This window comes from Plodia interpunctella, chromosome 12 (assembly GCF_027563975.2).
Source record: "Plodia interpunctella isolate USDA-ARS_2022_Savannah chromosome 12, ilPloInte3.2, whole genome shotgun sequence".
NCBI classification, from domain to species: Eukaryota; Metazoa; Arthropoda; class Insecta; order Lepidoptera; family Pyralidae; genus Plodia; species Plodia interpunctella.
Genome location: NC_071305.1, coordinates 8358523 through 8374645, shown reverse-complemented (window position 1 = coordinate 8374645; position 16123 = coordinate 8358523). Strand labels below are relative to the sequence as shown.

Genomic DNA, 16123 nt, shown 5'->3' with positions numbered 1-16123 from the left:
CCAGAACTCCTTACTTTATTGATCTCTCACCCTCATCTCTGGATATTCCGGTTGCATTCAAGGTTGTGAAGCCGCGAAGCCCAGTAAAAGACCTTAAAATTTTGAAGATTAGGCTATAATTTTACAGCCGGCTGCTTAACTGACGATGTTATGTCTAAATACGGTTAAAGGGTGAATAACAAACAAATTCACATAGACAAAGCCTCAGCGACAACTAGTCTTTAACATTTGAATAACTAATGGGCTGGTGGTGTGCTCCTGACCTAGTTATTAAGTACCATTGTTTGAATGACATAAGATTTACCTACTTAATGAAATTCTTATTCGCAAAATAACATACCTATTTATTATTTGTTAGGTCCTCACATTTTTTTTGCTTAAAACGCGGTATTTATAATTGACATCCATTGTTAACATTGAATCATTTCACAATAGAATATCGTACAATGAACTACTGTATTATTTTGATAATTTTATTATTTATTTTCTATGGAAATGGGGAAATTACTGCTGAGAACAAAGCAATAAACATTGATACTAATAACACTTTACGCGTTCCTAATAAATTCACAAAAGAAAGATTGAATACAATTGAATTAGTGCAAGAATGTGGACTCGTTTGCGAAGTAATTGAAGCTACCTCGGAAGACGGGTATATCCTCAAGTTATTCCACATAATAAACCCAAACATAACTCAAGAAATGCCGATACTTCTTTTACATGGTTTCTTAGATTCTTCGGATACATTTTGCTTAAGGCGCAATTCCTCACCGGCCATTTATTTGACAAAGGCCGGCTATGATGTATGGCTGGGGAACATGAGAGGAAATCGATACAGCAGGCGACATATCACGCTCAATGCTGACATAGACAGAAACTATTGGAACTTCACATACCATGAAAATGGCTATTATGACTATCCAGCGATTATAGACAAAGTTCTGTCTAGAACCGATAAAAAACAACTGATAGTCATTGGTCACTCACAAGGAACCCTAAATTATTTCGTAATGGGCTCCACTAGACCTGATTATAATGATAAAGTAAAATTATTCATTGCGTTAGCTCCTATATTCTATTCGCGCAATAATAGAGGAGTGGCTGCTCTTGCTCCTTTAGTTCTACCATTGGCATATAAAGTTTTGAAAGCGCTTGATCAAGTGGAACTCTTAGGCCAGAACTCTTTATTGGTAAAAGCCCTTCAAGAAATGTGTACGAAATTTAAACAAAGCTACAAAGTGTGTATCCATGGGCTTCTTTTCTCTGTCTTTGGAGTTGACGAAGACCAAATAGAATTAGAGTTTGTGCCTATAATCATGAAGCAATACTTTGCTGGAGGTGCTTCAGTAAAGACTATAGCACATGCGAATCAGTTCACGCACGGACATTATGGACAGTTGGATTATGGTGTGAGAAACATGGAAATGTATGGATCTCTGACGGCGCCGCTGTACAATTTAACCAATATTTCAACGAAAGTAGTTCTTATGGTGGGCAGAAACGACTTTGTAGCGACTGTATCGGACACCATGAAGCTGCTGGACGCGCTTCCAAACGCCACCTATTTTGAAATGCCTAGGAATTTGTTTTCCCACATGGACTTTGTTTGGAGTAACCAAATGCCAAAATACTTGTTCCCATACCTTCATAAGTTTCTTGATGAATATCAGTGACTTACATTTTGACTTCTGTTCTTGTCGACTATATTATTGCTGACACTGGTGTCGTAGTCATTCAAAGCCTAAAGGTATTTGACATGAGGTTTCTGACTACCGCACATGGAATTAGTAGGTATCGGTGTACCTACTAATTCCTAGCTAAAAACTAGTTGCCAATATTACTCATGAACATTTCATCTATCTCTGTGCCTTATTTCTGTATTCTCTGTTTTGAGTTTATCATTTCATTACAAACAATAAAACCAAAATGCTAAAATCTCTTCCCTTTATGATGTTAGTATGGAGGTATAGATATGACAGTATGGAAGTATGGATGTTTTAACAAAGCCTGTACTTATGTGTAGAGTGTGTCTGTATCTCATCCCGCACAGATTGTTAAAAGTCAATTAAGGGATTATAAACTAGAAATTCCTCTCATCGGCTTGTAGTTAACCCATGAGGTGATGAATGAAAAAAAATGAAATTGTGTCTGTATTTTGTTAGTGGAGTGGCACCTGTTAGTAGGTAGGTATGCTGTTAGCTTATTGTGCACTGTTATTAGAAATGTTTGTAAAAACATAATCATCTTGATTGTTACAATTACTGTGTTGTTGTAATCCTCCCCTGTTTTCACCTATTCTGTACATTATTTACTTATGTTACGTAAGTAACATTGACTTACAGTCACGCTACGCGGCAAAGCAAACGTTGGGTCAATGAATTAGGTGATGAGTCACATTACTGTTGGCTTTGATACTTCATGAACATCGAGATTTTTTATAATAGGTTAAGTACCTAGTTTTATTAGTGTATGTGTTATGTTTTTGTCTAGTACCTAAGTAGTTTGTTCCTTGGCTCACGGCATGTGTTTGGCAACTGTTAACTGCTGTATGTATCTTTTATATTAAATAAATAATTAATGAACTCTATGTACAGTACTCATTCGACATTCTTTGCATCTAGAAAAAAATATTTCCTTCAATGATAATTTTTTTATAATTCGTTGTTATTTTTCTTTTTATTCTTTTTATAGCCTGTGTAAATAATGTTTAAAAAAATATCCTTTCATATAGGCAAAATGTGAAGGGCCAATCAACAGAACAACTTAAAAAAAAATCCAATGGGCACACTGAATATGTCTTAGCAAATTACGGAATAAATGCCTAGCTATGCCGTTCCCTCCAGGTCCTAGCTTGATAACGTCAGTGATGATATACGTGTCAATGGTCTGACAGCCAGGGAAGCCGAAGACCGTGCGAAGCGGAGACGAAAATGTACGAAAGTGGACCATGGGCCCCGACGCTCAATAGCTGAGGAAGGTACCGGGAAAATGCTTCGATGAGAGAGAGAGGCAATATAATAAGGTTCAGTAAGTTTTGTAAGTCGTGGATCCATAGCCATCAGGTATTTAGAATTTACTAGCTGTTACCCGCGGTTTCGCAGGCGTATATTTCTTACGGGAACAGTTATTTTTTCAGGATGAAATGTACTATATGTCCTTCTCCATACTTCAAACTACACATATGCAAAATTTCAAGTAGATTGGTTGAGTAGATAAAGCGTGAAGAGGTATTAAATAAAATTACTTTCTCATTTATAGTATTAGTTAGGATTAGGAAGATATCAGAATTTTTGAGACAATTGACCTTGCAACCCATTTGATAAGAATCTATGGGTCCACCAGCCATATGAATATTAATTGCGATGCGAATTATCAACGTGCTTAATTGAGCAAATATGGTATGGTATGTACCTAATTCGCAGTACGTAACTCAATTGGGTTATTCACTATAAGACCATATGGTTCTGACCATGCGAATGACCAAATGGTTAAATGCGAAAAAAAAACTTTTTGTTATCTCTATTCCACACACCAATGCTACTTCTTCACCTGCGTTATTTTTATGATAAACTAGCTGCGCCCCGGGGCGTCGCTCCCGTGGGAATTTCGGGATAAAAAGTATCCTATGTGTTATTCTATATTATATTCTACACGTATACCAAATTTAATAATAATCCGTCCACTAGATTTCGTGTGAAAGAGTAACAAATACACATACACACATACATGATGTGTGTATCACAAACCTTCGCATTATAATATTAGTAGAATTGCATTTAGGTTATCTGATAAAATATCAGAAATTTTGACGTCAATAAGTGCTGTAGGATATTATCCTACTTTAATAAAGAATTATACTAATTTGAATTTCTCTATTGAAACAATAGCCAACGGATAGAAAATTATTTTTTTGATGAATAATACTAGTGAATGATCCTACTATCGATACGAGCGACAGAAACTTTGTAAGTAAATAAATAAAATATAAATATATTAGGACAAATCACACAGATTGAGCTAGCCCCAAAGTAAGTTCGAGACTTGTGTTATGGCATACAAACTCAACGATACTATATTTTATAACAAATACATATATAGATAAACATCCAAGACCCGGGCCAATCAGAAAAAGATCATTTTCCATCATGACCCGACCGGGGATCGAACCCGGGACCTCTCGGTTCAGTGGCAAGAACCTAACCACTACGCCACCGAGGTCGTCGTATGTAAGTAGGTATGACGTTTACAGGACTGTACTAATAATACATCCATTGCCCGTGGTCAATTTTAGTTTTCTAGTTTAATATACTGTTATTGATTCCGTGTGGTGATACACTGAATAACCCAAGAACTAAAGCAATAATTTGCCAACGAACAACCAACCAGCACTAACGACTGGGTTGGTAGCACTAGTAGCTGCTGGCTAATATAGACAGGCTAATTGGACAACAAATCATAACCCGCTCCAAATACTGATGCCATAATCCAAGCCTGAAGAACACTTTAAATCTATACTGACTAATATTATAAATGTCCGTCTGTCTGTCTGTGGTGTGGACGTCGAAAAAGATCCCCGTGCAAAAATAGGTTACCTTTTTCTGTTTAAAAATCAACTCTCAAATGACTATAACGGAAGGTGAAAGTTTGTATATACTCGTAAATCATGTCTGTTACGCTTTCGCAGATAAAATTAACGCGGGCGAAGCCGCGGACATAAGCTAGTACTTAATAAACAAGTATAACAATGCTTTTGCAGAATATTTTGTAATAAGACATTAACTATGCTTAAGTCAATAGAACAGTTTTTTGCAAATTGAAGAAATGTAGTAGACTACATAGACGACCTTGGTGGCGCAGTGGTAAAGTGCTTGCCTCTGAATCGAGTTCGGGACCCGGGTTCGATCCCCGGTCGGGTCATGTGCCATATGGATGTTTATCTATATATGTATTTGTTGTAGTAGTATATCGTTGAGTTAGTGTATCCCATAACACAAGTCTCGAACTTACTTTGGGGGCTAGCTAAATCTGTGTGATTTGTCCTAATATACTAATATATTTATTTACATAATAATAGTAAACAATTGCTTTCTCCTCGCAGTTCTCATCTTTCTGATTTCATTCTTCGTCGAGCATTGGAGCCCAAGATCCTCAGAAGAAATAAACTCCCATAATTATCTGAAATTATGGAATGAAAAAACAATGATGATTTGTAGTCCCGCGTAAGCCTTCCACATCTTTCCATGTATGTTATTTTGTCACTATGTTATACACTATTATGTTATATTATAACTAGTATATTATGTTTCATGCTATTACTCAATATTTTTTACTATTAATACATCCTAGTATGGAGGCAACTGGTAAATTATTTTTGTATACATACGTGTAAGTTTATAGGTGCCTAAGTAAATCATTCATCAATACATTTTTAGCCCCACCACTTACTACCCACAGTTGTTTCTATATGATTATTGAACATTCAATAATTTATTATTACTTAATGAAATCAAGTAACTATCAAGTGAATAATAAAGCGACCATTTTGTACATTTTTTAGTTTTGGTCTAATTTCTTTTGAATGTGCCAACTAAACCTCCGTTTTGCATGTTTTGATTGATGTTAGTTAAGTAAATACTTAATTACAGACGACGACTGTGATGAATGTCGTTGTCGTATACATAATGATTATTTCAAAACAAAACCGGAGTACGCTCGTCCGGCGAATTGTAAAATACCGGATTTATTGCGTTAGATAAACATTTATTGACTTTGTGTGACGCTTTGTGTCTTGATTATTAGTTATCCCGTCTATATTATTTGTCTCCATTATTAGTCTTATTCATTATAATAATTTAATCAAGGTCAAGGTCTTATCATGCGTGTAAGAAATACGTTTGTAACTGGAATATCTTTGATGATAACTGGGATAGGTAGGTATTTTTGTGTATTTCATGTATTGTCTGGGGTAACTTGATTTTTAAAGATCTCACAAACGATATCATTCATCTGACAATTTGGATCCAGTAGTGATAAATGTACGTCTCTGCGAAAAAATTATACAAATAATACAGTAATAATAAAATAAATTTTTACATATGTACCTAACTATAAATAAAACAAATGGAATAGTGAAACCAAAATGTGGATTTGCGTTGATTTTGTTCGATTCAAAAGATCAGCAATAAATTGTGGGGTTTCTGAACAGCATCCAGGTCAGGCGTAAGTTCCAACGCTGTATTGAAAGATGTTAACCATTTGTTTGTCAGCTTCAAAAGTTTTTTAGACTCGAAGTTCCATTGTGGCGGCTCCACACTATCGCGGACCAGTTCGCCGGACTTGGCGGATTCGGCATACATAGCTAAATTGATAATTGATCATTGCGGTAAATGAAAGCACTCACACGAACTACTTATGCCATGTTCAAGCATTCGTGTCGGCATCGATCCGAGTTCGGCGATAGAGTGAAGCCGGCATAACGGGCATAAAAGATCGGCCAAGTCATTGTTTGGCTCTGGGAGTTCAGGACTTAACTTATCTTGTACGGAAACAATACAGAAACCCATCATTCGTATTATTTATTACTATTTCTCTTCCGCATATGAATTCCAACTGTAATCAACGTTAAAGGGATGTTCATCAACATGGTGATTCTCATAGTCATCCTTTTTGTTGCACTTCGGATCCGCCCACTTTGTTAAGTCTATGCCGGGAATTAATTTACACGACACAAGTTGGTTTCTGAAATTAGAAACATATTTTAATTATCGTAAAGTTAACTTTTAACATAATTAAGCCCGAAAACTTTAACAGTATGAAACAATCGTATAAATCTAAAGTCAGCAACATTAGACATTTTTAGAATCTATCTATTGTTCAATGTCATGCAACAAAAACTAAATAATCCCTAAATTAATTTATCAGATCTTCAAGTTGTGAATGTTGCTGTGAATAAAAAGGTGTTAAGCGAACCCTGGGCTCTAACGCTTGACAGCTGAGGATTGGACCGGAAAAATGCTCAGATGAGAGTGAGGAGCGAACAGCGGAGACAAAGGGAATTCTTAGCTTTACTCACTCTTCGCTTATTTTGAGAAGGACCTGTGGCTGTATCTGTGTGACCCTGACCGCACTGTCGCACATCAGACGTGCGAAACTTGTCTTCCTGACCTCATGCAGCTGAGCTGAAACATCAATTTCGTCTTCAGAAATGTTAATGTCCTCATTGCTCCGATATTTAAGATGACTGATACGCAAGTACCACTACTAGGTTTTATAGACTGCGAAAACAGTCAAGACAACATAATTCTGGCCTTATTTTGATGTAAGTTTTGATATAGGCAGTGAAACGCAGAGAAAAGAAATCCATTGTACTTATGTGATACGTTTATATTTTTTGGATAGAATGAATTTACTTTTTCAGTCCGAATTGGGAGACCTTACCGAATAGTAAATAATTCAGATTCGGATATTATTCCGTTCTTCTTTAAACCATATTTATTCATAATAAATTCAGTTAATCCATCATGCTTAGTAATTTTGTTTTCATGATTGTAAACAGCTTATTACCCATTCGTTATTTTTCTCCCAACTAGCCATATATACTTACGCAAAGTTAAAGAAGATGGCAAATGTCCGTGCTCAAAGAAATGTCTGTCAGATTTCCTCCATTCCACCAGGTTCCGGGTCATGATACAGAACAGTGTGGGTCCAACGAATGCCCCCTTCACCCACTTCTCGCTGTAAATAGCTGGCATTAACTCTAAGTCATTCACGTCGACGTACAAGCGCTTGAGTTGTTCTAATTTCTGAATAGGGTAAAAGATTAGTTATAGAAATTAATTTATCATATAAAAAAAACACAGTAAAGCTACATCGCCTAGGATCAGGTGAAATGGAGCCCACATCATCTACTCTTAGATGTCTAGGAGGAGATGATGTCTGAAGAAGAGACCAATAAAGCAAAGATGTATGTCGTGTATAAAGATAAAAGTATGCCAAAAAGTCGCAAGTCATTACAAAATAAAAAGAAAATACCGAGTATAAAGAAATTACTTAAGTCTTCTACAATAAGTGTTCCCGATTTTCAGACTTGTGACGCCGAGAAACCACGGATCAGCGACAAAAATAAGTCCTAAAATTTTGCCGTTTGCCTGACGTCCAAGGCAAAAGGCTGAATGCTATTGTTGCCTATCAGCTGCCAAGGCGACGTGTTTAGTCGTCTCGTACGGCATCCAAGGAGATATAGATTAGTCCTATTCTAGGGCGGAACCTCACGCCACAAAACTCATAAGCCTTACATCAGGAACTATTTCCTTTATGTCTTCCCACTTGTGAGCAACGGGCAGGCCACATATCTTCCTGTATGCATTGTAAGGGGGCAGCCCATGATCTCGACCTCTTTTGATATCGATCGAACTCAAATCTGCAGCTCTCTGAAGGCCACCAAAAATACGTTCCGCAATCTGAAAATAGTACGCACTTTTATACCTATGTATAGAAAACTTTTAATCCCACATCGTGGTTAGTGTAGGAGGTTATTTTACTCCACTTTTCTTCTTCTGATGATGTTCATTTAAGTTAACTTACTGTCATATTCTTTTAGGCCCCCATTAATTTTTATCTTTGACCGTTCTACTTCATTCTCTATTATTCATCTTTTTTTATGACATATCTTTATCAGCTCAACCTACTGCATTGCATTTTTTCTATTAGTGGATGTTGTTTTTAAAATATACCCATACATATTTATTGATTATCAATTAAACATCTAAATCATGGCTGTATTTACAAAGTTTGATGTAAGATTCAAAAATTCTATTCTTAATAACTTATTACTCACATCAGGATCCAAATTGTAATCAAACCGTGCAGCAGGTTGTCTAAATGAACCCTGGTTGACATCAGCCTCTGTGTTGTTGACCTCGTAAATGCCTGATCTCATTGCATCATCAACTACTGTTCTTGTTCCTAAATACTTTCCTTTGTTATTGTACAAACTGTAAAATATCAATATAAGTATATGTACTTCAATTAAAAAAGCTATCCTAAGGGAAAAAATTAGTTATTTTTACGCTGTTGCATCTACCATCGCGGCTCATTCAGCCCCTTCTGCATATTTAATTATAAAATTTGCAAAATGATAAATTTGTTCAGCAAAAGTCGTTAATTTTGTGTTCAGGAATATGATTGTAAATGATTTTATCTTGTGCAATAAGTAGTTTATAGAATTACAAAAATAAAAACTTTGTCACGCGATCGAAATTGATATGAAGAAGATGGGTAATGTACATTCACTTGCAGAAACTTAAGAACAGTAAGTGCTAATAAATTAAATAATAATGTTCATTAATTACTCTGTTCTGCCTTCTTGGAATGTGTGGAAGTATCGTGTGCCCAGAGTATACTCGTGATACAGTCCAGGTTTATATCGCTTGTCGAAGTCGTTCACATAACCATCAGTATTGTGTATTATACCAACCTCTAATGCATTCTTCGTTCCTGTTGGTCAACATTTAAACACTATATGGAGTACTATGGACAGAAACATCAAATCTATGATCATGTTATGTGATTCTCTCCTTAATGATCAAATTAGTACGTCATCTGATATATATTTATTTATTTACTATGCAATGTGATTGGCTCATCCATTCCATGAACATTTCACCCAGTTGATTTAATTGACATATATCTAGTTATAGAGGTAGAAAATGTAAAGAAGTGATTAGATGCAATATCTCACCAAGTATCAGAGGCATCAGTTGATAGTAGATCATGTACTGCCACTGCGCTATGTTGATTTCCCGCGCAGTCTTGAAGAGTTCCTCGTCTTCCCAGCATGGATTAATCTCATCCAGTCTTCTGGCAATTCGATTGTGTTCTCTGTAGAATATCAAGGCACTCTGAACTATTCCCGGTAGACTGTTGCCGTTGAATGAATCACCTGAAATAGAATCCTTAATTTAAGAGCGTAATAGAAAAAAGACATCTATTTGTCTAAATCTAGACAAAAATATTGAAGATGCGTTAGCCTAAGTGGATTAGATTTAGATTCATACGACGTCACAGATAATGCTAGTATGAGTAGATGAATATCAAATCAAATTCAACCCAACCAGTAAATTTTTGAATTCGATTTAATAACGACGCAATTAACGTTAACATTAAGTTAAGTAAGTATATTTTTGAAGATGCAGCAAGCAAATGAACTATATTCTTTACTTTTATATACTAATTATAATAAAGGTAGTTTTTTTTTACCAAACTCAAAGCAATCTCTTTCTAGAGGCGGGCGGTTTGAAATGCATGTTAGGGCATTGCCTGGGGGTCTCTCCACGCCGTCGCTGATCTGTGATCTGAGTAGACCATTCCGATACGTCCTAGTTCTTGCAGATTCTAAGTCTGTACTTCCATAAACTATCGACAAGTCCAGCAATGGCGTTGGTAGTGATATCTGCAAAGAGTAATAAATCACTATCACACATGAGTCAGTATTTTTAGCACGTTGAATTTGAATCTAGGGTGCTCTTCGACTAGGCTGTCATATAAAAACGTCATTTTTTTGCGAAATCACTTCTCTTTTCTTCTTCTACATCTTCGGCATTAATAACAGTGACTGAAACAAAATTGGCAACTGATATCTAATGGAGACCTTACCCGTTCTGCTGGTAAAGTGTTTGGTATACATTGGAAGTCTTGATAGGTCTGAAACCTGGTGAGATTCATGCACCTGACGCCGCTGCGGCGAAGGAACGGGTCGTCTGCTGGAACCGGGATAGCGATGCAGTCTACACTGGCGCGATTGGGGGTATTACCGATACAACACTCGCTGACAAAAATGTATCGCACTAAAAGAGATGTAGTATTATTAATGTGAGAATCTTTATAAGTACAGATAAAATGCAGGTTCATTTTGTTCCCTACAAAAACCCAGATAAGTTTTTCATGAGATCCATAATATTATTAGATATGAGAATATACCGCCATTTTTTTGTGTCGACAGATAATTGCCAGATAAGATTTGAAATATTTTTCAGCAATGTTGCAGTTGCGATACTAATAGAAAACTTACATAGATATAATACATCAAGGACATCGATGATGTGGAATAGAAGAAAGTTAGCAGCCATTAGTGTGAAATTAGGATCAGTATGGTACCCTTCGCTGAGGATCTTGGTGCGGATGAGTCGAGCTGATGGCAACTCTGAGCCATTCATAGCAGGTCGTAAAGTGTTACCTGAAGAAGGAATAATAGTCATCTGGGTATCATCATTATATAGATATTTTCCATAGCTGAGTGACAGACGTGCACTGTGGAAAATTGATTGATTGGATTTATAAAACTTGTTTAGAATACATTATTAAACTAGGTAATGTTATAAAAGCGAAAATATGTTTCTTACCTCTTCACGCTCTATCTACTCGACCAATCTTTTTGAAATGTTGTATATATGTCGTTTGAAGTGTGGGAAAGGACATAGGGTACTTTTCATACCGGAAAAATAACTGTTTCCGTTGGAAATTTACGCGGGCGAAGACTCGGGCATAAGCTAGTACAACATAAAGCATTAAGAGAAGACATCTTCACAATCCCACGGGAAGGGAAAATAACGGATTATAAGAAAGCTGATCATTGTTTATTTTTTATGTGTGTCAGCAAAAGCTGACGAGCAACGAGATTAAAAGCATTATACCTCACCTACAATTAGGTTCCAGAGATAGCGCATTCAATCATTGAGCAAACTGTAGGTTCAACACTAATCTTCTGATTCCCACCGCGGTTGAACAAAGGATAATTTTTAAATATACTTTAATAAATATACCTACTTTAAAATAAATTACTAAACGCGCACGTATCTTTATTTTACAACAGATGTTTCGGACCGTGTTACAGTGACCGTGGCAATTGACGATTACGGTACGGCAGAATATTCATTCTTTTACCGCTAAGTTTTTGTTTCATCGTCAATCGTCAAGTACCATTACGGAACACACTGACAGCATATAAAAATGGGACGTGCGCGTTTAATAGCAATTTTAAGTATATATGTAACTAGCGGCCTGCCCCTGCTTCGCTCAGGTAAAACCATAATAAATTATACAAATACCTTCCTCAGGAATCCAACTATTGAAAAAACCCTCATCAAAGATCATCAAGTTTTAAAGATCTAAGCATACATAGGGACAGACAGCGGGAAGCGACTTTGTTTTATACTATGTAGTGATAATGATATGCCAAAATTTAAAATTAGTTGATGGATATATATTTTTTTTTAATTTCTGAAAACACTGTTAGGCGAATGCGTGGTTAATGAAGTTAAGTTTTACTTATAATTTATTAGATTTCAGAAAGGATATGAACATTTACGTATTCATTATAGCTAGCGTTATTTGCTTAATGATGATGGTTTATGAGTTTTACAGGATATTAGTTATCGATTGCCTCCTCTCTCTCTATCGCTCTTTTATCTGAGTGTTATCTCAGTTGCTTTCCGGTCCAGAGTGTCGGAGCCCAGAGTCTGCTTTGCTTTTCATGTTTTCTCCTCCGCTTCGCACGGTCTTCAGCATCCTTAGTTATCAGTTGAAGACCAAGACCGATTTTGGGCAACACTAGTTGTTAAATAAATATATTGGGACAAGTTACACAGATTGTGTTACTTGTAAGTGCCCAAAGTAAGTTCAAGACTTGGGTTATGGGAAGTTAACTCAACGATGCTATATTCTATGACATTTATATGATTATTGAACCATGTCAATCTGAAAAATATCATTTTCCATCTTGACTTGACCGAGGATCGAACCCGGGACCACCAGTGTAGCAGTCCAAATGATGACCATTAGGCCATGGAGATCATCATATAACTCAAGATCGACGAAGAGTTCCCTTACGGAGTGTACACGTAGTGCCATGAATATGGAGAAGTGGAGAAGTATCACAAAAGCCGCAACAAGCATAACAGAAGATCCATGACCACGACCACTCCGTCAGGAGTGTACGACTGAGAGCAACACTATTAATACTTGCCCAGTCCGAACTGGGCGGGTAGCATCCTAAGAAACGGCGTGGGAGAGCCATTTCTAGATGGATACTTGGGATTGACGCACGTGCCGTCCAGCCGACGTCCCTCATACTTATTGCACGGCTGCACGAGTATGGTGCACGGACTGGAACAATATTCATCATTATAGTAGTTTTCGCACGTTTTTATGCGTAGTGACACATGAGGAAGACTAAAATGAAGAAGCGACACAACTTCCCTTATGGCTGCCTACAAAACCAATGTTTTTCTTCTCAAATAAAGACATTTGTTTGTGATATTTTATTTAAATACATAAGTAGGTACAATTTTTTTCTTGCAATTTTACCTGAAAAGTATTTCATAGAACACAATTATATTTTACTAAAGCATTCTTTTGTTATATTTTACTGTATTGTTATATTACTTTTGTTATATTTTGTTTATACCTGATGATGGCTGAGATAATATTGATAGGTCAGAATGTAATATAATTAGTAAGTAAATTAGAAATATCGTACTTAAAAAAATTTTGATCTTTCATTAACAATATTCCATGTGGGATCTCTCTCAGGCAAGGGATCCTTAAAAGTGGATTTGTAAAAAGAAAGATAATTTTATCTGTTTGCTCGTTTTGTATAGGTAAGTAGATAGGTACCTAGGTATATTAGGAAAACTTGAATCGGTTTAATCCTGAAATTTTGCATGCATGTACCTAGTTTAAAACACGGAAAAGGACATAGGGAACCTTTCATTCTGGAAGAATAAAAAATGAAAAATGTGCAAAAACTGGTTAGTTATTGAGAAACGTCGTAAGATAAAACAATATACCTCAAAGGGTTTAAGGGTTTCGTAGCATTCAGGGCAGATAGTGTATTATTTCTGTCCTCCGTCAAAGGTTTTCCAAAATATGCATCGTAAAGTACCTGCGCCACGGCACTTTGTACTAAAAACACACTGATTACGACCTTTAAAATCATTTTTATAATATCACTAAGATCGATTTCGTAATCCAACAGATTTTATTACAAGTGAATCGTGTGAAGTCGCAATTACATATTCATTACAAAAAGGAAGCTTAGCTATTGAATCTCATTAAATTTGTAATTTTTTTTTTGGCATAAAAACCTTTTAATCACCTGTACAAAATAATGGCTTATTTAATGAGGCTAGTCTTCATACTTGGAGTAGATATAACAGCTATGTAAAATATTTATTTTAAGAAAATACCCAGTCTATACAATTTTTTTTTAGCTTTTTCATTTGGATCATTGATATAGGTACATAATATAACAACGCCTGTGGTTTCTTCGTTAGCAATAGTAGTTGAACGCGCGTGGGCCTAGTTTCAAGTTAAATTAATGGACTTATAAATATAGAATATCGCCGTAGTGTCTAATGTTGTAATCATGTATATGTTATTCTTATATATTAATGTACTTCCATAGCTATGTAGCTACCTGATAATATTAATTAATATTTGTGTGTTAGGTAACATTAAATAAAAACTAGATCAAAATCGAAATGATTGATGTATATATTATTCTTAAACATTAGTGTACTTCCATAGCTATATACTTACCTACCTGATAATATTAATTAATATTTGTATGTTAGGTAACATAAAAAAAAAAAACTAGATCAAAATCGGTTCAGTCAGTTCATGTAGGTATGTTTAGAAACACATGAGAAGAAACAAGACAAAGCGCTGGCATATTATGTCACTATTGCCTTTAAAAAATTGTATTATTTATGTAAATCTTATGTTACACTCGTCCGGTCGACTATATGGTTTTCTTTGTCTTTGTTTAGTAGTGATTGACGTCATAAATTATTGTTAATGTACTTTAATTATTGTATGTACCTTGTATGCTAAAAACAATCATATCCGAAAATAATTTAAAAATTACCCAATTCAGTCATCGATTAGGCATATACAAAAACACCTTAATATGATTAAGTAGGTAACACGTAGGTAATTGGTTATGAGATATATTGAACACGTCCTGTAAAGAAACTGTAAGTGGCTTTATTAGGTAGGTATTTATCAGATTGAATGCATGATTATCATACTTAGTCTTTGTCTTGGCCGAATTGTCCTCTCTTTCGTTTATTATTTAATAAAAGAATAAAAAATATTGGGGGTAAGCAATACTAATGTCGGCCGCCCCGCAATGATGCGCCTTTTGAGTATTAAATCTATTTTTGGTACCTATCTGCAAAAAGTCCACCAAATATCAAGAGTTGTGCATACTTACCTACTTAGGTAGTTGAAATTTGTATTTTTTGTAACCGCGCCCTACAAACAAAAGGTAACTTCCCCCCCCCCCTCCCTAAATAAAGAAATGGCAGAATGGGCCCGGGCAGGGCACAAGGCCGGGCTAGGTACGTAATGAAGGACAAAAGATATCAGTGCCATGGAATTAGTACGTACTCTGGAGTATCTATACCAATTCCATGTCAACGCTGTTTCTTTTTATGTTCTTATGCACATCTCTCTATCATGTATGAGCGTAATGGAAGACATGACGGAAGCTTTCACTGTTTACGATGATTTCATCCCATTGTAAACAGCGAAAGCTTCCGATATACTTAGCATTCCAAATGTGGGGTACATTAGGAATACTATATCGGAAGCTTTTTGAAGCAAAATAAAATTAGTTAATGACCGGGGTTTGTCCGTCAGAGATTTACTTAAAATAAACGGTACTCTAAAATAAACGTTTTAATCGACATTGCAAAAGGCGGCAAAGCTTTTGTGTACCTAACATACAGTGCTGTGGTCTAGCGGGATAAATGTGCAGTAATACTCGCTATTGAGAGTACCCATTATTTTTTAGAAGGCATCATTCAATGCACTATGTACATATTGGTTTCATTCCCATTATTTTTTTTTCTTGGAACATGATCAATAAAGATCATTTTCCATGTTCCATTTATATACCTAATGTTCTTATCATGGATTTAGTAAGTATTTCGGAGTACCTACTAATTTTATGATTCTTGTTTCGTATTATGGCAACATTATGCCTGCAACCAATCGCGCGTCGTCACGGTTTCTAAACGTTCAAATTTGTGATTAGCCAATCACGCACTAGCTCGCTGACATA

General features: G+C 35.8%; 2 protein-coding genes across 2 annotated transcripts; one reads left to right on the top strand and one right to left on the bottom strand.

The window, feature by feature from the left end:
* The first annotated feature begins 454 nt into the window (after positions 1-454).
* LOC128674483 (lipase 3-like) lies at positions 455-2580 on the top strand. The gene has a single exon (XM_053753006.2). It carries the CDS (start codon positions 702-704, stop codon positions 1671-1673), a length of 972 nt encoding a protein of 323 aa, XP_053608981.2. The 5' UTR covers positions 455-701; the 3' UTR covers positions 1674-2580.
* Positions 2581-6203: 3623 nt separating this feature from the next.
* LOC128674482 (peroxidase-like) lies at positions 6204-11213 on the bottom strand. Its single transcript, XM_064436296.1, has 10 exons — positions 11155-11213; positions 10654-10789; positions 10258-10450; positions 9740-9940; positions 9351-9495; positions 8837-8993; positions 8295-8459; positions 7604-7802; positions 7073-7178; positions 6204-6738 (listed from the first exon to the last, which is right to left on the bottom strand). Exons 1-10 carry the CDS (start codon positions 11211-11213, stop codon positions 6582-6584), a joined length of 1518 nt encoding a protein of 505 aa, XP_064292366.1. The 3' UTR covers positions 6204-6581.
* Between the last annotated feature and the right edge of the window lie 4910 nt (positions 11214-16123).